General features: G+C 44.9%; 2 protein-coding genes across 3 annotated transcripts; one reads left to right on the top strand and one right to left on the bottom strand.

The window, feature by feature from the left end:
• Nucleotides 1-5242: 5242 nt before the first annotated feature.
• Nucleotides 5243-20866, bottom strand: rgrb (retinal G protein coupled receptor b). Of its 2 annotated transcripts, none has more exons than XM_084135237.1 (7): nucleotides 12903-13236; nucleotides 12028-12184; nucleotides 11592-11713; nucleotides 11267-11426; nucleotides 6668-6785; nucleotides 6319-6432; nucleotides 5243-6224 (listed from the first exon to the last, which is right to left on the bottom strand). In XM_084135237.1, the coding sequence occupies exons 1-7, from the start codon at nucleotides 12976-12978 to the stop codon at nucleotides 6096-6098; spliced, it is 876 nt and encodes a 291-aa protein (XP_083991363.1). In that variant the 5' UTR covers nucleotides 12979-13236; the 3' UTR covers nucleotides 5243-6095. The 2 variants fall into 2 exon arrangements, with proteins under 2 accessions (XP_083991363.1, XP_083991364.1); XM_084135238.1 differs by lacking the exon at nucleotides 12903-13236 and adding an exon at nucleotides 20751-20866 and having other exon boundaries at nucleotides 5590-6224.
• Nucleotides 15121-18496, top strand: lrit1b (leucine-rich repeat, immunoglobulin-like and transmembrane domains 1b). Its single transcript, XM_084135236.1, has 4 exons — nucleotides 15121-15406; nucleotides 15757-16217; nucleotides 16305-16610; nucleotides 16856-18496. Exons 1-4 carry the CDS (start codon nucleotides 15297-15299, stop codon nucleotides 17926-17928), a joined length of 1950 nt encoding a protein of 649 aa, XP_083991362.1. The 5' UTR covers nucleotides 15121-15296; the 3' UTR covers nucleotides 17929-18496.
• Nucleotides 20867-22240: the final 1374 nt, after the last annotated feature.

Genomic DNA, 22240 nt, shown 5'->3' with positions numbered 1-22240 from the left:
GTGAGAACGCTGATGCCGTGCACATGCGTATTACGAGTTCAGTCTATTGGTATGCGCGTTTGAATATATGTGCGCAGGCGTGTAATTCCCTACAAACCAAGCCTTAAAAAACTACTTGTCTGGCCTTAACTTACACGAACCGAATTTTCCCAACAACGCTTTATCTGTAGAGTGGTAAAGGGATCCTCCATAAGGAGGAACTAGTTGGCACTTTAGTACCCCGCTATGACATCGGGTCCAGGCGCAGGTCCTTCATCAGATCTGGATACAGCCTGGATCCGGCAGGCTGCGGTAAACCTCGGGATAAACAAAAACACTAAAATTAGCGTAGATGCCATTCTTCTTATGATGTAACGAGTACATCAGTTTTTTTGGGAAGTGTTCCCGGTTCCGGCTGACCTAATCTATGCAGCCTAACATTGAATTATAGAAGTCTATAATGTGTTATGTATATGCTAGGTCAAAGAGATGTGTTTTTAGTCTAGCTTTGAACTGACAGAGTGTGTCTGCTTCCCGGACAATGTTAGGAAGATTGTTCCAAAGTTTTGATGCTAAATAGGAGAAGGATCTACCGCCAGCAGTCGATTTTGATATTCTAGGTATTATCAACTGGCCGGAATTTTGAGATTGCAATAGACGTGAAGGACTATAATGCGTTAAGAGCTCGCTCAAGCACTGCAGAGCTAAACCATTTAGTGCTTTGTAAGTAATCAGCAATATTTTAAAATTTATACAATGTTTAATAGGGAGCCAGTGCAGTGTTGACAGAACCGGGCTAATATGGTCGTACTTCCTGGTTCTGGTAAGAACTCGAGCTGCTGCGTTTTGGACCAGCTGTAGTTTGTTTATTAAGCGTGCAGGGCAACCACCCATAATAGCATTACAGTAATCTAGCCTTGATGTCATGAACGCATAAACTAATTGTTCCGCATTTGTCAATGAGAGCATATGACGTAATTTAGATATATTTTTAAGATGGAAAAATGCGGTTTTACAGATACTAGACACATGACTTTCAAATGAAAGATTGGTATCAAAGAGCACACCCAGGTTCCTAACCGACGACGAGGACTTGACAGAGCAGCCATCAAGTGTTAGACAGTATTCTAGATTATTATGTGAGGAAGTTTTTTGTCCAATAATTAGAATCTCTGTTTTTTCAGAATTAAGTAGTAGGAAATTACTGGTCATCCAATTTTTTATATCAGCTATGCATTCCGTTAATTTTGTGAATTGGTAAGTTTCGTCAGGGCGTGAAGAAATATAGAGCTGAGTATCATCAGCATAACAGTGAAAACTAATTCCATGCTTCCTAATGATATCTCCTAAGGGTAGCATGTACAGAGTGAACAGCAACGGTCCTAGTACTGAGCCTTGTGGTACGCCATACTGAATTTGTGATCGATGAGACATCTCTTCATTTACTGCTACAAACTGATAACGGTCAGATAAGTATGATTTAAACCATGCTAGTGCAATTCCAGTAATGTCAACATAATTTTCAAGTCTATTTAAAAGAATGTTGTGGTCAATGGTGTCAAATGCAGCACTAAGATCGAGTAACACTAATAGAGAGATACAACCATGATCGGATGATAAGAGCAAATCATTTGTGACTCTAACGAGAGCTGTCTCAGTACTATGGTATGGTCTAAATCCTGACTGGAAATCCTCACAGGTATCAGTTCTTTCTAAAAAGGAACATAGTTGTGAGGATACTGCCTTTTCTAGTATCTTTGACAGAAAGGGTAGATTCGAGATCGGCCTGTAATTGACTAATTCTGTAGGATCAAGTTGCGTTTTTTTAACAAGCGGTTTAATCATAGCCAGCTTAAATGTTTTTGGTACGTATCCTAGAGACAAAGATGAATTGATGATAGTAAGAAGAGGATCTATGACCTCTGGAAGCATCTCTTTCAGTAGCTTAGTCGGTATAGTGTCTAACATACATGTTGTCGATTTAGATGATTTAATGAGTTTAGCGAATTCTTCCTCTCCTATAGCAATGAATGAATCGAATTTTTCCTTAGGGAGACTACAATGCACTGCCTGATGCGATACTGTAGTAGACGATTGCATAGTTATAATTTTGTCCCTGATATTATCAATCTTATAAGTGAAGAAGTTCATAAAGTCATTACTGCTGTGTTGCTTGGAAATTTCTGGGCTTGAAGCTTTATTATTCGTTAGTTTAGCCACTGTTTCAAATAAATACCTAGGATTATGTTTATTTTCTTCTAATAGGGTTGAAAAATAAGCAGATCTAGCAGCTTTTAAGGCCTCTCTGTAAGTAATCGAGCTCTCCTTCCATGAAATCCGAAATACCTCTAGTTTTGTTTTCTTCCAGTTGTGCTCCATTTTTCTGGCTGCTCTCTTAAGGGCCCGAGTGTGCTCGTTATACCACGGCGTTGGACTATTTTCTTTAATCTTCTTTAAGCGCAACGGAGCAACTGTGTCTAAAGTGCTGGAAAAGAGAGAGTTAAAAGTTTCTGTTGCAATATCGAGTTCTTCTAAGCTATCTGGGATGCTGAGATGATGAAACTGATTAGGAAGATTATTAATAAAGCAATCTTTAGTGGCAGAAGTGATAGGTCTCACATATTTGTAACACGGAGTCGGCTTTGCAGTCTTGGCTAAATGTAATTTACACAAGACTAGATCTGATCTGAGATGTCATCGCTCTGCTGCAGAATTTCAACGGCATCAACATTGATTCCGTGTGATAATATTAGATCTAGAGTATGATTACGACAATGAGTAGGTCCTGACACGTGTTGTCTAACTCCAATAGAGTTCAGAATGTCTTTAAATGCCAATCCTAATGCACCTTTTTCATTATTTATATGTATATTAAAATCACCAACAATTAGTACTTTATCTGCAGCCAATACTAACTCTGATAGAAAGTCAGCAAATTATTTGATAAAATCTTTATGGTGCCCTGGTGCCCTGGTGGCCTGTATACAGTAGCCAGCACAAATCTCAAACGTGATTTGTCATTTACACTATATATTTTTACACCAACACTTCAAAAGAAGTATATTTAAAACTAGATTTCTTAGTGATTTTGAAAATATTACTATAAATTACAGCAACACCTCCCCCTTTGCCTTTCAGACGAGGTTCATGTTTATAACAGTAATCTTGCGGGGTTGACTCATTTAAAGTAATATAATTGTCTGGTTTTAGCCAGGTTTCTGTCAAACACAGCACATCTAGATTATAGTCTGTAATCATATCATTAACAATAAGTGCTTTTGAAGTAAGGGATCAAATATTCAGCAACCCAAGCTTTATCATTTGCTCATCTGTATTATAGCTGTTTTTTATTTGTTGAACATCAATTACAATTTTAACCTTAGATGGATTGAAACGTTTTTTGGATTTCCAAATTCGGGGAACAGACACAGTCTCTATATGATGATAGCTAGGTGAAAGAGGCTCTATGTGATGGGATTTATCTGACCTTGGTGACGCGAGACAGCTAGCAGACGGTCGGTTTAGCCAGTCTGTCTGCTTCCTGACCTGGTGCCCAATTTGTCATTTTTTATCTCTAAGACTATGAGCCAAATTACTAGAGAGAAGAGCAGCACCATCCCAGGACGGATGAATACCATCTCTTTTCAACAGGTCAGGTCTGCCCCAGAAACTTTTCCAATTGTCTATGAATTCTATATTATTTTGCAGACACCACCTCGACAGCCAGCCATTGAGTGAATACAATCTACTGACTATCTCATCACTCCTGCGAACAGGAAGGGGGCCAGAGCAAATTACAGTGCCTGACATCGTACTTGCGAGTTCACACACCTCTTTAATATTAATTTTGGTGATCTCCGACTGGCGGAGTCGAACATCATTTGTGCCGACGTGAATAATAATCTTAGAGAATTTACAATTAGCATTTGCCAGCACTTTTAAATTTGCTTTGATGTCAGGCGCTCTGGCTCCCGGCAAACATGTGACCTGTTTAATGTTGTTATCGGAACGGAAGAGCGGTGCTTTGTCCCGCGACTACAGCGTCTCACTGTCACCCAGTTGCCCTGCTGCATGGGCTCTACTTCAGCCGGAACCGAACAATGTAAAGAGTTCACTAAGCTAGTTGCATCCAAAGCAGTATCTAAAGCCCTTGCATTCTTACTATCCTCAATTAAAGTTTGGATGCGTGTCTCTCGTTCTGAAATCTTCCCCGTCAGCTTTACAATCTCCATGCATTTATCACATGTAAATCCTGTGCTGACAGAGAAGGATATGCTAAACATGTTGCATGAGGTGCAAGTAACAATAAGAGGAGAAGATGACATGACTTACCGTGTTTGTTGACTGATCCTACTCACCTAAGTTGTTTGATGGACTCGTAAAAGGTGCGAGCGTGCGCGAGAAAAATAAATAAATAAAGAGCGCGCAGATGGCACGCTAACAGGCTAGCGAATTACTAGCGTGTTGTGCTAGCAATACGATTTAGTTTGAATGTCAGGTTAATGTGTGATGTTGAGTAAGTTATATTTAGCAGTATAAACAACAAGGAATGATAGTAAATAATGATTTAAAACAGAAAGATATACGAAGCTTACAGGCGCACACCAACGCAAACAGCAGCAGAAGCAACGAGGCAGACAGGAGCAATCGAATAGCCGATTGCTGTGTGTGTGTGTGTGTGTATGTGTGTGTGTGTGAGGAAGAGGAGGGTTTCAGATCTGCACTGGTGTGTGTGTGAGGAAGAGGAGGGTTTCAGATCTGCACTGGTGTGTGTGTGTGTGAGGAAGAGGAGGGTTTCAGATCTGCACTGGTGTGTGTGTGTGTGTGTGTGTGTGTGAGGAAGAGGAGGGTTTCAGATCTGCACTGGTGTGTGTGTGTGTATGTGTGTGTGTATGTGTGAGGAAGAGGAGGGTTTCTGAGAGCTGTTGGTCAGCAGGTCTGAGAGTCGCCCTGTGACCGGCGCATTAATGATCCTGATCCGCTTTGGGAAACAAACATGCGTCACAAACCCAAATCTACCGATATGAGAGCAGCTCCTTGTGCAGAGGAATTACTGAAGATTACAAAAGCCTCCAGATCTCTTAATCCTAAATGTGCATGTTGATTATTAGCCCACTGTTTAGAGACCTGAGCTAACCACTGAACCCATCCATGAAGATCTCTCAACCTGGATTGCATAATTGCATAATTTAGACATTAGGACTCCTAACTCACACATGTAGAGGGATGAGAGCGTTTCACGAGTTCACACTTACATACAATTAGAGGGAGTAAAGTTTAATGTGTATTTGGCATGCTGTCCGGGGGGAGGGCTCCGAGCTCGGAGTTCGGCCCGAACCCAGAGTACTCCCCTCCGCATGTAAGTGGTTAGGACTAAAAGTGTGGAAGAGGGGTGGTGGAGGGATGCTGCTAAACTGTCAACGAATTGAGGTGAGACTGCTGAATATATATACACCTCTTATCGTTGATTGCTGAGTGCTCTCCACTCGTGTTAATTATCTGAATGTGCTCCTCCCGAACTTTGTTAATAAAACATCATTTAGTGAGTAGGCTGAGTGTTTATGAATGAAACCAGTGAAGAAGAACAACGTTTATGAATGAAACCAGTGTAGAAGAACGACGTTTATGAATGAAACCAGTAAAGAAGAATGACCCTCTGATGTCAACAGGCTTGTTGAGTTAATTAGCCTTTATAAGCATCGGTCCCCTGAAGGGCCCCTGAAGAAACTGTGACAACCATCTTAAGCCTCACGTTTATTCTGTGGATTAACAAAGAAAGGCCCTTTTGTTATTAACGGTTCATTCACTGGATTCAAGTTTTGGCTAGAAAAATCCTCTTTCTTCATAGATTCACACATGAATACTGACTCATTAGTCAACAGAGACAGTAAGGCATCAACAATGAATGTCCTGAATGAATTGTGGGAATTGTAAGTCATCTCTCACACTTCAGGCTTCGCACTGTATTTCAGTCTTCAATTAATAATTCAGGGAAATTCTGGACAAACATCTCCAAATGTGTTAGGCACTGATTCGACATAAACATCATCATGTGTGAACGCTTGTAGATTCTTCTGAATACAACATTACATGGACGGACGAACAGACTTTCACTCTTATTTCTTCTTGTCCGCAGGTTTCTGTCCCGTGAGGAACTGCCATATTCCCCCACGGTAGAACTCGTTACCGTACGCGTACATGACGGCGTGGAAGATCGGAGACGTCTTTGCGAGCACCGGGAGAACCTGCAGGATTTACAAGTAGAAGACTGAGATTCTGAACTAATGTGCTGATTAAGAGAAGAGAAGATTTATCCGTGTTTGATTACGGTTCTCTTACCATCCTGAGCTTCGGTGAAACGAGACTGGCGTTCTCGAAGCAGGCATATGTGCACATCAGAACATACGGACCCCAGCAGAACAACAGCATCTTCAGCGGTAAACCTGTGTTAAACTACAGGACAGAGAGAAAGAGCTGCTGACATGCATTCACTGTCTGGTCCGATCAACTATACCAGCAAACTTTCAATGCAAGAACGAGACCTTAAAGCACACAGAACGATGAGCACTAGATCCTGATCTACAACTGAGGAGACTATAAAACTGTGTAAAGCGAGTTCCTTTAAAACTAGAATGATTGTATTTGTATACTTCCTTTAAAATCGTACTTGGAGAGAGTGTGCGAGTACCTTAAAGTGGTGCGTCTTTTTGAAATAAGCATAGATGCCATTGTAGGAGGATTGCATGATGAGAACAGGGAACGCTAAATACAGAACAGTGATGGACAGCATGTAGCTGATGTAATTCCTGAAGATGACAGCAGAGAAGAGAACAACGCATTACTCTTGCATTATCATTTACGTCACCGCAGATAAACTAATCAGTAGTCATTTCAGTATTGTTATCAATGTTATCTCTGTCTGAAGATTAGTAATGTGCCGTCGTTTTCAGGGATGTTGTGCTTTGCCTTGAGCTACAGCAAACTGTGGTGAAACGCATCAGGTGTGTGAGATGGAGTCAGGTGTGTGAGGTGTTGGAGTCAGGTGTGTGAGGTGTGTGAGTCAGGTGTGTGAGATGGAGTCAGGTGTGTGAGGTGGAGTCAGGTGTGTGAGGTGTTGGAGTCAGGTGTGTGAGATGGAGTCAGGTGTGTGAGATGGAGTCAGGTGTGTGAGGTGGAGTCAGGTGTGTGAGGTGTTGGAGTCAGGTGTGTGAGATGGAGTCAGGTGTGTGAGGTGTGTGAGTCAGGTGTGTGAGATGGAGTCAGGTGAGTGAGGCGGAGTCAGGTGTGTGAGGTGTATGAGTCAGGTGTGTGAGGTGTGTGAGTCAGGTGTGTGAGATGGAGTCAGGTGAGTGAGGCGGAGTCAGGTGTGTGAGGTGTATGAGTCAGGTCTGTGAGATGGAGACAGGTGTGTGAGGTGTAGGAGTCAGGTGTGTGAGATGGAGTCAGGTCTGTGAGATGGAGTCAGGTGTGTGAGGTGTAGGAGTCAGGTGTGTGAGATGGAGTCAGGTGTGTGAGGTGTGTGAGTCAGGTGTGTGAGGTGTGTGAGTCAGGTGTGTGAGATGGAGTCAGGTGTGTGAGGTGGAGTCAGGTGTGTGAGATGGAGTCAGGTGTGTGAGATGGAGTCAGGTGTGTGAGGTGGAGTCGGGTGTGTGAGGTGTTGGAGTCGGGTGTGTGAGGTGTTGGAGTCAGGTGTGTGAGGTGTAGGAGTCAGGTGTGTGAGATGGAGTCAGGTGTGTGAGGTGTTGGAGTCAGGTGTGTGAGGTGTAGGAGTCAGGTGTGTGAGATGGAGTCAGGTGTGTGAGATGGAGTCAGGTGTGTGAGGAGATGGAGTCAAGTGTGTGAGGTGTTGGAGTCAGGTGTGTGAGATGGAGTCAGGTGTGTGAGGTGTGTGAGTCAGGTGTGTGAGGTGTGTGAGTCAGGTGTGTGAGATGGAGTGGTGTGTGAGGTGTGTGAGATGGAGTCAGGTGTGTGAGGTGGAGTCAGGTGTTTGAGGTGTTGGAGTCAGGTGTGTGAGATGGAGTCAGGTGTGTGAGGTGTAGGAGTCAGGTGTGTGAGATGGAGTCAGGTGTGTGAGGAGATGGAGTCAAGTGTGTAAGGTGTTAGAGTCAGGTGTGTGAGGTGTAGGAGTCAGGTGTGTGAGGTGTAGGAGTCAGGTGTGTGAGATGGAGTCAGGTGTGTGAGATGGAGTCAGGTGTGTGAGGAGATGGAGTCAAGTGTGTGAGGTGTTGGAGTCAGGTGTGTGAGATGGAGTCAGGTGTGTGAGGTGTGTGAGTCAGGTGTGTGAGGTGTGTGAGTCAGGTGTGTGAGATGGAGTCAGGTGTGTGAGGTGGAGTCAGGTGTTTGAGGTGTTGGAGTCAGGTGTGTGAGATGGAGTCAGGTGTGTGAGGTGTAGGAGTCAGGTGTGTGAGATGGAGTCAGGTGTGTGATATGGAGTCAGGTGTGTGAGGAGATGGAGTCAGGTGTGTGAGGTGTTGGAGTCAGGTGTGTGAGATGGAGTCAGGTGTGTGAGGTGTAGGAGTCAGGTGTGTGAGATGATGTCAGGTGTGTGAGGAGATGGAGTCAGGTGTGTGAGGTGTTGGAGTCAGGTGTGTGAGGTGTTGGAGTCAGGTGTGTGAGATGGAGTCAGGTGTGTGAGATGGAGTCAGGTGTGTGAGGTGTTGGAGTCAGGTGTGTGAGGTGTAGGAGTCAGGTGTGTGAGGTGTTGGAGTCAGGTGTGTGAGGTTTTGGAGTCAGGTGTGTGAGGTGTTGGAGTCAGGTGTGTGAGATGGAGTCAGGTGTGTGAGGTGTTGGAGTCATGTGTGTGAGGTGTTGGAGTCAGGTGTGTGAGGTGTTGGAGTCAGGTGTGTGAGGTGGAGTCAGGTGTGTGAGGTGTAGGAGTCAGGTGTGTGAGATGGAGTCAGGTGTGTGAGATGGAGTCAGGTGTGTGAGGAGATGGAGTCAAGTGTGTGAGGTGTTGGAGTCAGGTGTGTGAGATGGAGTCAGGTGTGTGAGGTGTGTGAGTCAGGTGTGTGAGGTGTGTGAGATGGAGTGGTGTTTGAGGTGTGTGAGTCAGGTGTGTGAGATGGAGTCAGGTGTGTGAGGTGGAGTCAGGTGTGTGAGGTGTTGGAGTCAGGTGTGTGAGATGGAGTCAGGTGTGTGAGGTGTAGGAGTCAGGTGTGTGAGATGGAGTCAGGTGTGTGAGGTGTTGGAGTCAGGTGTGTGAGGTGTTGGAGTCAGGTGTGTGAGATGGAGTCAGGTGTGTGAGGAGATGGAGTCAGGTGTGTGAGGAGATGGAGTCAGGTGTGTGAGATGGAGTCAGGTGTGTGAGGTGTAGGAGTCAGGTGTGTGAGATGGAGTCAGGTGTGTGAGATGGAGTCAGGTGTGTGAGGAGATGGAGTCAGGTGTGTGAGGTGTTGGAGTCAGGTGTGTGAGATGGAGTCAGGTGTGTGAGGTGTTGGAGTCAGGTGTGTGAGATGGAGTCAGGTGTGTGAGGTGTTGGGAGTCATGTGTGTGAGGTGTTGGGAGTCAGGTGTGTGAGGTGTTGGAGTCAGGTGTGTGAGGTGTTGGAGTCAGGTGTGTGAGGTGTTGGAGTCATGCGTGTGAGGTGTTGGAGTCATGCGTGTGAGGTGTTGGAGTCATGCGTGTGAGGTGGAGTCAGGTGTGTGAGGTGTTGGAGTCAGGTGTGTGAGGTGGAGTCAGGTGTGTGAGATGGAGTCAGGTGTGTGAGTTGTTGGAGTCAGGTGTGTGAGATGGAGTCAGGTGTGTGAGATGGAGTCGGGTGTGTGAGATGGAGTCAGGTGTGTGAGGTGTTGGAGTCAGGTGTGTTACCTCTTTTCCACCAAGGCAGTTTGAGTGCTGGTTCAGAGCCAGAGCCTAGTTTCAAATCAGTTCTTTGTCTTTCGACACCAGAAGCACCAGCTCTGAACCAGGAAAAGTGGTTCTTAAGTAGCACCAAAACATTGCTGATCTAGAAGTAAGAACCGCTTGCGTCAGGGGCGGAGTTACTGTGACCAATAAGACGAACAGAAACTTGTGAACACCATTTTTTAAATAGCAGCTAATCGAGCTAATAGCAGCTAGATTGTAATCTCCGTCTATGCAAGTTACGTTACCATAAAACTAACCCTAACCGATCGGAGCTGCGGGAGTGTTTGGAGAGCATACGACTCCTTGTGCTTTTGGATCGCTTTCGCAGTGCTTTGATGTCATGCGCCGATCGGTCTGCGAGAAGCCGAACCATCTCGAACAAGCCTGGTGTGTTTGGCGCTGCCACGCTAGCATTGCTGGGCAACATGAGATGTATACAGTGACGTAAGATCTGGCTCTGTGGTGGCAAGCCTGTTGGAGTCAAGTGTGTGAATCAGGTGTGTGAGATGGAGTCAGGTGTGTGAGATGGAGTCAGGTGTGTGAGATGGAGTCAGGTGTGTCAGGTGTTGGAGTCAGGTGTGTGAGATGGAGTCAGGTGTGTGAGGAGATGGAGTCAGGTGTGTGAGGTGTTGGAGTCAGGTGTGTGAGATGGAGTCAGGTGTGTGAGGTGTAGGAGTCAGGTGTGTGAGATGGAGTCAGGTGTGTGAGATGGAGTCAGGTGTGTGAGATAGAGTCAGGTGTGTGAGATGGAGTCAGGTGTGTGAGGTGTTGGAGTCAGGTGTGTGAGATGGAGTCAGGTGTGTGAGGTGTTGGAGTCAGGTGTGTGAGGTTGGAGTCAGGTGTGTGAGGTGTTGGAGTCAGGTGTGTGAGGTGTTGGAGTCAGGTGTGTGAGCCTCTCTGGCCTGTGGAAAGGAAAACCGGTTCAGGTGTGTGAGGTGTGTGAGATGGAGTTAGGTGTGTGAGATGGAGTCAGGTGTGTGAGGTGTGTGAGATGGAGTCAGGTGTGTGAGGTGTGTGAGTCAGAGTCAGGTGTGTGAGATGGAGTCAGGTGTGTGAGGTGTGTGAGATGGAGTCGGGTGTGTGAGGTGTGTGAGATGGAGTCAGGTGTGTGAGGTGTGTGAGATGGAGTCAGGTGTATGAGGTGTGTGAGGTGTTGGAGTCAGGTGTGTGAGGTGTGTGAGTCGGAGTTAGGTGTGTGAGGTGTGTGAGATGGAGTCAGGTGTGTGGTGTGTGAGGTGTTGGAGTCAGGTGTGTGAGGTGTGTGAGTCGGAGTTAGGTGTGTGAGGTGTGTGAGATGGAGTCAGGTGTGTGAGGTGTATGAGGTGTGTGAGATGGAGTCAGGTGTGTGAGATGGAGTCAGGTGTGTGAGATGTATGAGGTGTGTGAGATGGAGTCAGGTGTGTGAGATGGAGTCAGGTGTGTGAGGTGTGTGAGGTGTTACCTGTCTCCGAGTGTGTAGTCCAGTGTGCAGCAGGTTCTCATTGGCTCAAAGTCAAACACTCCCCAGCCAATAGCAGGCAGTGGCAGAGCGGCCCAGAACACGGCCAGGATCCAGACGAGGGCGCTCATGGTTCCAGATGTGCTCCAAAACATCTTCTGCTCTGCAAACACACTCCACTCACTCATCTACCGACTAACAGCGGGTCACTGAACACACTGAACCATTACAAATACTGAACGCAAGGCTTAAGGAAATGAGGCACCATGAACACTGAAGGATAATTCAGTAACGCTTTTCTGCATGGAGGATGTTTGGATTTACTCACTGGTGCAGTACTGATGATATCTGTCCCAAGCAATGGCACCCAGAAAACTGATGGAGGCGAGAATCGACACCATTCCCTGAAACGCGTGAATCTGACAGCCTTTGGACCCGAATGGCCAGTATCTGTCAGAGGTCAGAAAAAACACAAATACACACTGGTATTTCAACATACATACAATATGCGAGAGAGAGAGAGAGAGAGAGAGAGAGAGAGAGAGAGAGAGAGAGAGATACAACTTTCAGAAGCAAATTAAACTTTGTAAACGTTCAGTTCTGAAATGATGCAGTAGTTCTTGTGTTTTGATGTGTATTTGTATGTCTATGTTACTGTAGCTGCCATCTTGGTCAGGTCACTCTTGTAAAAGAGATTTTAATCTCAATGAGGTTTTTTTAACCTGGTAAAAAAATAATAATAAAAAAAGTTCAGCTGGTCTTACCTCAGATAACTGGCGTACGCAGCCACCAGCCCGTTAATATTGAGGCTCAGATCCGCCACAGCCAGGTTAAAGATGAAGAAGTTATTGGGCGTCTGCATCTCTCGCACTCGGAGGAACGCCATCACTGAGATCACATTAAGGAAGAAGCCGAGAAGGCCTGAAAGAAAATATTCAGATATTCAGACCGTACGGAATTCAGAACGGTGTGCACAGCAATAAACAGAGAAAAATAACATATAATGCTGTTAGAAGACTTACAAGTCCACACTAATAAAAAAGTACCAATAATAACCATGTCAAGTCAGCTTTATTTCTACAGCGCTTTATACAATACAATACAGTGTTTCAGCTTTAGCTTTACAGAGATAACAGGAAAATTATGCATTTCGGCTGTTGTTCAGCTGAAGTCAGTTCAGTGTTTCGCTGTAAAGATCATCAATTATTGAATAAGTTCATTTCATCTATAAAGCAGTTCTGCAAAAAAAACAGTGATGTCATCATCCAGCTCAGCTTATGATCAGATACCATCACTGTACTGACTAGTTTTTTAATTCAGAAACTTTCAGAAAAGTTTATTTACGTAGCTTTCTTTTTAAAATAAGTTATCAATAGATTTTTTTAAATATATACACAGGCTTTGTGAACTCAATAAGCAAACACACTAGCAGAGTACAAGGAGTCTGTAGATCAACACGACCAGCTCTCATTAATCGATAAACCAGCCTTCACTAATCAACCAAACACAATGGCAATCCTGAACTGCGCCATGCAGTTATCAGTTATGTTTGTCAATACATTCATAGTTGAAGGGCTATCCAGCGTAGATGAATGGATCCATAGATTGATTGATTGATTGATTGATCAGCGTCACTCACCGCCGACCAGCAGCGCGGATCCGAAGGCGAACATGTCAAAATCACTGAAACCCTCCGGTAACGTGTATGAAGCCATTTTCAACAGTTTCTCACTGCTGTCCGCTAACAGTGGCAGACTTTATATGTGTGTCTCTTTCCTTGTGAAAGCGCGTGTGAGATTTAAAGCCTCTGAAATCCCCGCAGGAATGTTTTAATTTTTAATGCCGCAGAAGTTTGTGAAATAAAAGCTGCTGCGCTCATTCCCCTCAGTCATGCGTCCGAGAACAGCGAAGAACAATCACACACACTCATGATTTACTAATGAACACTATACACGCTCAAACATCAAATACCCAATACAAATACCCAATACAGATACTGTAGTTCCGAAATATTTTGTTAATCACAGTGAATGAGCTTGTCATATATATGTATGTTATATATATATATATATATATATATATATATATATATTTTTTTTTTTTTTTTTTTTTTTTTTTTTTTGCTATAGCCACCGCTATATATATTATTATATTTATTTTTAAGGTTTAAAGGGGCGTGGTGGAATTCAAATCCTCAAAAAGTTTTATTTTCACCATAAAGAACATAAATAGTATGCAGACATTTTAGCTTCCTAAATTTTGTTCATATTCTGCAGCTTCGTCTTCATCCCTCAACCTAACATAATCTAACCCTAACATTAAGCTAAACTAACCTAACCTAAACCTAACTAAACTTTTTTGCTAGAGATCAAATAAGTGTCAGAATCAATCAACAATGTCTGTATTTTGTGAAGACACACTTTATACATGACTGTTAAACACTTTGCTGCTGAATTCAAATCAAAGGTTGCAATTAGGAAACTAATTCTTTGTTCTTAGAATTCAGATGTTAATGCCATTGGGAAATAATATGCATACACTGTACAAAACTCGAATGAAATGGGTTCACTGTAATCTCACTAAAGTCTTTTAGCTGACAGAGACTCTCCACAGAACAAAGCTGGAGCATTTGAAGCATTTGTACTTTCCCCTGTTGTTTTCCTCTGATAAGAGTTTCTATTAAATTAATGATTCAAATGTGCAATTCTGAGTGAACCTGAGAAATCAGAAACCAGTTCTCTACACTCGGATCTGTTTAATAAAAGTGAGTTAATTCATAGATTAAATATGATGAATGGTGTGGATTTCCATTATTATTCTACAGGACAGAATGTGGAATAAATAGAGGCTGTGAAATGTCTTAATGCGCATGTGAACGCCATCAGCGTTTCTCACAGGTTCGCGTTTACAGTCTGTGTAGAGAGAATGGTGTCGTCTTAGCGGCCCCTAATTTAATAACAAATGATCGTTGCGACGGAAGCGAATCAATCAAAACTAACTTTAGCTGGAAAATAACTTTATTAAAGAACCGCTATAAAGCCAAAACAGTCTCTGTTACCTTAAATTATACGTTTATCTCTGTAAAGCTGCTTTGAAACAATCTACATTGTTAAAAGCGCTATATAAATGAAGATGACTTGACTTGACTGTATATTTATCATGCTATACAAATATTTTGTAGACCCTATACGAAATATCATATATTCTGAAGACCATGCACATGAATGTATTTCAGTCTGAGACGTAAAAAGACTCCATACTGCCACCAGGTGTTCCTCACGACATACACACACAGCACTGTTAATATTTTAAAGTATCACCATCTGCATTTTTGTTTTAATCATGTAAGCATTGTAGACCAAACAGACAGTAAAGATAATTATGTTAGCTAACCATTATAACCGGATCTGTGAGTAAAATAGATGTATTAGAAAACCAGTAAAATGCAGATTTCATATTATCTTCAATTTAATGCACCACAAACACTGTTTTTGCTGAAGTTAAAATTCCTGCTTATGTGCATCATTGAATTTAATTGGAGTTTTGATGCATGGATTTGAAGTCAAAGGTCAAACAAACAAAACACTTGCATGTATCATGTTTTTCATTTAATATATCTATTACAAAATATTTTACATTTTTGTAATCTTTGAAAAGCAACATCATAAAAAATACATTTTCTCCCCACTGTATGGTTTCCTCGACATGTGGTAAAAATAAAATAAAATAAAGCCGATCACCAAAACAATGCTGTGAATTCACAAACTTCTGTCCAATCCCAGGTCTAAAATTAACCCTCCAATCAAAAAGGGACGACTCTGTTCTGTATATATACAAAAGGCAACCGCACAGCCTATAGGCTTCCAGGAAGGAATAATCGTGTAAATGAAAATACCCAAGTCCTTCCTCTAATCTGCTCTATCCCTTTTATCTGGGGATTCGGAGCAGAGCGAGCAGAAGCTGGAGAGACACAGAGATGCTGCAGGAATAACAGACTCAGGATCACAGCGAGAGAGAACCGGAGGCACAGAAGATGTTTTGGGGTTTAGCGCTGGCGCTGTGTTTTCTCCCCTCGATCTGCGGATCCTGTCCTGCTCAGTGCAGCTGCTTCTACCACAAACTGAGCGACGGCTCTAAGTCAAGGTATTTCACATGGACTCTGTCATTTACTGAACTCAGATGCTACTGTAGAAAGGGTTCATATGGACCGTTGTCTGCAGAATATTGACATGCCAGATTGAGCCTGCTCTTCATTTAGTCATTGGATTAACGCGCGTGTGCTTTTTAATCTCCCCTGTCGCAGTGTTTCAGGCCTCTGGCGTTCATCGCACACAGTGTAATGATAATAATAATAACAATACACAATAAAAGTAAACCCAGAATAGTGCACAGCATATCATTGTTGACTACTTTAATTGTAAATAAAACTGGATCATTCTTATTTGTGTTTGATCATAATGTCATAAACACATCTCTGTGCTGTGTTTCTATAGGAGTGTCCTGTGTAATGGCCCTGACCTCACTGTCATCCCAAACAACTTTCCCTCGGACACCTCCAAACTCCGCATCGAGAAGACGTCCATCAGCCACGTGTCCAGCGATACCTTTCTCTACCTCATTAACCTGGAGTACCTCTGGATATCCTTCAACTCGCTCTCCTCCCTCAGCGCCGACAGCTTCCGAGGACTCTATGCCTTGGATGAACTACGGATGGATGGGAATGTTCTCACTTCATTTCCATGGGAATGTTTGACGGACATGCCCAACCTTCGGCTTCTGGATTTGCACAACAATAAAATCAGCAGCATCCCAGCCGAAGCAACCATTTACATCAAAAACTTGACCTATCTGGATCTGTCCAGCAACAGTCTTGGTACCGTCCCAGGCGAGGTTCTGACTTCATGGTTCTCTCTGAAACCTCCTCCAGATACAGAGAATTCCAAAATGATACTGGGTGAGTTTATTTCTACAGTCTGACCGTTTGAGTCTTAGTCATTAACCAATAGAAAAACATTGACTTAAGTGTCTGTTCTTTGTGCAGGTCTTCACGACAACCCCTGGCAGTGTGACTGTCGTCTGTTTGATTTGGTGCAGTTCCAGAAGTTTCCTTCGTCCTCGGTGGCGTTGATCGATACAGGCCTGCGCTGTGCCGAGCCGGAGAGCCTGTCAGGAGTCCTCTTCTCTGACGCTGAGCTCCGCAAGTGCCAGATTCCCCGCGTGCACACGGCTGTCGCCAGGGTCCGCAGCTCCATCGGGAACAACGTGCTTCTGCGCTGTGGGACCATCGGAGTGCCCATCCCGGAGCTGGCCTGGTCCCGGGCCGACGGCAAGCCCATGAACGGCACCGGTACGCTCGCTCTCGTCTCGTGTCTGCCTGGGTTTATTGCTCCTGCTAAATGACCGCAGCGCCTAGGCATGCTTTAACTGCTAAACAAATAAATAAATGGAATCTGCTGCTTAAGCAATAAGAGAGATGCAAACATGCAAGAGAAATTAGTTGTAATCGCTGTTATGTGTAATTGCACAGCTGGATGCAAAATGCAACATCAGAACTCATACTAATGTCAATGTGTTTTTTTTTTTATCCTATAGTTCAACAGGAAGTCTCTAAAGAGGGCATCATCTGGTCCATTCTCAGCGTTCCTGCTGTTTCCTACCGAGATTCAGGGAAATATATTTGCAGAGCCACGAACTTTGTCGGGAGTGCCGATGCCATCATCTCGCTGGTCATTTCTGATACATGGCAAATCGATGAAGCGGTCGCCAAAAGAAGTCACGGAAAGAAGAACGGTGGATTTGGTCGTGCGGCGTATCAAGAGAAACTCGTGGCCAGATACGTGCCTCCTGCCACATCAGCCGCCGTGCCCATTATTGAGCCCCTAAACGGACCGAAAAAAACGCCGTCCATCCGGGTCGAAAGCTACAGCGTTTCTGATGATGCTCCCAAAGCGAAGGCCACGGCGGCACCGGCAGCCAGCACAGAAACCGACAGCACCGAGGAGCTTCAGAAAGATGTGTTGAGGAACCTTGAGTCCAATGCTTCTTCTCTACAGCAGGTCCCTGAGCGCCGAGTCGTTCGGTCGGTCAAAGTGATCGGCGACACCGACCACACCGTATCCCTGAACTGGCGAGCGCCAACCGCCACCAACACCACGTCCTTCAGCGTTCTGTACGCCGTCTTCGGTGAGCGAGATATGCGGCGCATTAATGTCGGACCCGGCAAGAATCGTGTCACGATCGAAGGCCTCGTACCCAAAACCAAGTACATAGCATGTGTGTGTGTGAAAGGCCTCATCCCTAAGAAAGAGCAGTGTGTGATTTTCTCCACGGACGAGGCGGCCAGTGCGAGCGGCACGCAGAAGCTTATTAACGTGGTGGTGATCACAGTCGCCTGCGTCATCGCGGTTCCTCTGACCCTGATAGTGTGCTGCGGGGCGCTGAAGAAGAGGCTGCAGAAACTGCTGGGACGCAAGGCCAAAGACATTCAGGATTCCTATGTGACGTTTGAGACTCTGTCTCCGGGCACCAAAGCTAAAGGCCTGGAGGGGGAATACCTCAGCAGACTGAACCCGGACGAGTCCAACCGCCTGCTGTCGGCCCGCTCCAGCCTGGACTCGGCAGCCACAGCCCGGGCCGAAGGACAGCCAAACGAGTACTTCTGCTGATCCAGACCCACGGCCCGGGCCGAGGGACAGCCCAACGAGTATTTCTGCTGATCCAGACCCACGGCCCGGGCCGAGGGACAGCCCAACGAGTACTTCTGCTGATCCAGACTCAGATCATGTGTTTGAAAGCATATTGACCTTCCTCAGCCCCGAAAGGGAACAAACCAGCTTAGGGAAAGTTCACTGTTCAAAAAGGGAAAATGAAATAATGTTTTTGTTTTTTATTTTTGTCATGCACTTTTCCAATGAAAGTTTATCAATAATTAATTTATCATGCATATTGAATACAGTGAAATATCTTTATACAGCACGTAATACCCATCTGTCTGATAGAGAAAGTGAGAGCGTAAGACTTTCTGTTTGGACCGACAGGAGAGGGTTAGTGACGTACATGCTTAAACTTTTTCTTTTTACTTTGTTTTTCTTTATACTGTTATCTTGGGTGAATGTTTTCCACTTTAACCCTAAAACTGTACTTATAATCGGTCAAATCAGGAATATGTTAATGTCTGTATGTACTGAAATATTTGTGTTTAAGAAAATGACTGAATAAAACCTTTTTTTTAAATATGGTTCTTGATATCTGAAGTTATGCACCTGAAAACATGTACGAGCACATTAGACGCTCTATTCCTAGTTCGTCTGAATGCTCAAAGCAATATTTAGAAACTTCCATTGAATTTTGAGCATTAAGGATAATAGGATTTACACAGAGAGTACCGCAGTGAACCGCACGGAGCTGCCGTGTGTTTAATATCTGAGATCCCAAATGTAATTCTGTATTAAATATATTTACATGATCGAGAGAGGGATTTAGAGAATTAATATTTCTTAACACTTGTTTTATCTTGTTTTATTAAAACTTTCTTCAGTAATTCATTACTGCACAGCAACTGAACAAAAGTCATTTAATTTGATCATGTTCATTATTTATTGCTGGTAAGCACCTGTAAAATAACACAGTATTGTGTCTAAGCATCATTTGCTCCCTGATCCATTGTGTCAGGATAGATTAAGAGTAATGCGCTTAAGTGAAGCAGGACCACAGATAGAGAGCTTCTCAAGCGTCTTCAGAACACTTTGGCCGTCTTCCTCACGGCTCTGTCTGCGCTTTTCCTCTTCCTCGAGATCTCTGTGTCCGACCCGATCCCTGTGTCCGACCCGATCCCTGTGTCCAACCCGGTCCTGTGTCCGACCCGGTCCCTGTGTCCGACCCGATCCCTGTGTCCGACCTGGTCCCTGTGTCTGACCCGATCCCTGTGTCCAACCAGGTCCTGTGTCCAACCCGGTCCCTGTGTCTGACCCGATCCCTGTGTCCGACCTGGTCCCTGTGTCTGACCCGATCCCTGTGTCCAACCAGGTCCTGTGTCCGACCCGGTTCCTGTGTCCGACCCGATCCCTGTGTCCAACCAGGTCCTGTGTCCGACCCGGTCCCTGTGTATGACCCAATCCCTGTGTCCGACCCGGTCCCTGTGTCTGACCCGATCCCTGTGTCCGACCCGGTCTCTGTGTCCGATCCGGTCCCTGTGTCTGACTCGAAATCCTGTGTCCGACCCGATCACTGTGTCCGACCCGATCCCTGTGTCCGACCCGGTCCCTGTGTCCAACCAGGTCCTGTGTCCGACCCGGTCCCTGTGTCTGACCCAATCCCTGTGTCCGACCCGGTCCCTGTGTCTGACCCGATCCCTGTGTCCGACCCGGTCTCTGTGTCCGATCCGGTCCCTGTGTCTGACTCGAAATCCTGTGTCTGACCCGATCACTGTGTCCGACCCGATCCCTGTGTCCGACCCGGTCCCTGTGTCTGACCCGATCACTGTGTCTGACCCGATCCCTGTGTCCGACCCGATCCCTGTGTCCTACTCGGTCCCTGTGTCCGACCCGGTCCCTGTGTCTGACCCGATCACTGTGTCTGACCTGATCCCTGTGTCCGACCCGATCCCTGTGTCTGACCCGATCACTGTGTCTGACCCGATCCCTGTGTCCGACCCGGTCCCTGTGTCTGACCCGATCACTGTGTCTGACCTGATCACTGTGTCTGACCCGATCCCTGTGTCCGACCCAAACCCTGTGTCTGCCGGATCCCTGTGTCTGACCCGATCCCTGTGTCTGACCCGATCACTGTGTCCGACCCGATCACTGTGTCTGACCCGATAGCGGAGTCCGACCCTATCACTGTGTCTGACCCGATCCCTGTGTCCAACCCGATCACTGTGTCTGACCCGATCCCTGTGTCCGACCCGATGCTCCTGCAGGGACGAGCCCTTTAGACGTTGAGGCAGGCATTCAGAACAGATGTGTGACTGTCATTGATTTAGGCTGCTAGAAACACTTTAATTCACCCAGTAACTCAATGTGTAGCTCGATTCAACTTATCTAGGGTAGAACTTTAAGTGTCTTTCATGTGTATTGATGTTTTCCAGTAAACACAAACCAAAATGTCCCTTTGTTTCCTGCTAACGTACATGTGTTTGCTATGTACGTAGCTTCCCCTAGGAAGGATCCCGCAAAACATTCCTGAGAATTACATCAAAATCCGTATTGAAAACTCCCACCTAGTTGAAATCCCTCCAGCGGCGTTCGCTACAGTCAGTGCCTTGGCCTTCCGACGGCAGAATTTTAACAATATAACGCTAATGAATGTCAGAAGCCTGCAGGGACTGCACAACCTGATGCATACAGGGCAACAAAATGCGTTCAATACCATGGACTGCTTTTCGGGACACTGAGATCCTTGACATTTTTGACCTGAAACACAACTGAATAGACATGCTCCCAGAACATGCCCTGCGCCACCTGCCCAATTTATCCTTCAATCAGCTTACCGTCATTGCCAGAGGCGTTCCTCGACTGGCCCCGCATGCAGACGCAGAACGCAAAGGATCGGGCCGGTGTCGCTCTAGCGCTGCATGATAATCACTGGCTCTGTGACTGCAGACTCAAAGGCTTTGTTGAATTCATCAACTCTATCAGCCCAGAGATAATCCTGATGAACTCATACAGTACTGTGCAAAAGTCTTAGGCATGTTAATATCCCCCTCCCCCCCCAAAAAATGGTTTTAAGTCAGTTATTTATATCTTTTGCTGTAGTGTGTCAGTAGGAAATATCAGTTTACATTTCCAAACATTCTTTTTGCCATTAATTGTAATAATCCAGTGAGATTTGTTATGCACAAGGAGTCTGACAACAGCCGGTATGATCTGATCTCACCATCATCGAGTCCGTCTGTGATTACATGAAGAAACAGAATAAACTGAGACAAACTAAATCCAGAAGAACTGCGGGAACGTCTCCAAGATGCTTGAAGAAACCTTGCTGAACATATACTTTATCCAAACATTCTTTCTGCCATTAATTGTAATAAACATAGTTTTCAGGTAGCTTTGCAGGTAGGTTTCTTATATACTCATATATGGTGTGTTCAGGGCCTGAATCCAGAGCAGGAGAGCTCTTCCATGAGGTGGAGTTGGCGGTAGATCGACTGCTGGCGGTAGATCCTTTTCCTATTTAGTACCAAAACTTTGGAACAGTCTTCCTACCATTGTCCGGGAAGCAGACACACTCTGTCAGTTCAAAGCTAGATTAAAGACACATCTCTTTGACCTAGCATACACATAACACATTATAGACTTCTATAATTCAATGTTAGGCTGCATAGATTAGGTCAGCCGGAACCGGGAACACTTCCCATAAATCCTGATGTACTTGTTACATCATAAGAAGAATGGCATCTACGCTAATTTTAGTGTCTTTGTTTATCCTGAGGTTTTCCCGCAGCCTGCCGGATCCAGGCCGTATCCAGATCTGACGAAGGACCTTCGCCTGGACCCGATGACAATGTAGTGCTGAAGTGCCAACTAGTCTCTCCCTATGGAGGATCCCTTTACCACTCTACAGATAAAGCGTTGCCGGAAAATTTGTTTCGCGTTCCTACCCCGAAGTGACAAAATAAAATAAAAGTCTGTATCAAGTTTATAAGGAAAGACCAGTACTTTGTTTAGGATTGGTCTGTAGGGAATTCCAAACCTGCACACATATATTCAAACGCACATAATTATAGAACCAATTCTTAATGCGCATGTGAACGCCATCAGCGTTTCAAGTCTATGTAGAGAGAATGGTGTCGTCTTAGTGGCCCCTAATTTAATAACAAATGATCGTTGCGACGGAAGCAGAATCAATCAAAACTAACTTTAGCTAACTAAACTAAATCTACATTGTTAAAAGCGCTATATAAATGAGGATGACTTGACTTGACTTGACTTGGAGTTGAAGACATGCTTGGAGCCAGAAACCTCCTGTCCTCAAACTAAG

This window comes from Abramis brama (assembly GCF_963993115.1).
Source record: "Abramis brama genome assembly, chromosome: 14".
Taxonomy (NCBI): Eukaryota; Metazoa; Chordata; class Actinopteri; order Cypriniformes; family Leuciscidae; genus Abramis; species Abramis brama.
The sequence above is the reverse complement of the archived record's forward strand: the minus strand, read 5'-3'. Positions and strand labels throughout refer to the sequence as shown.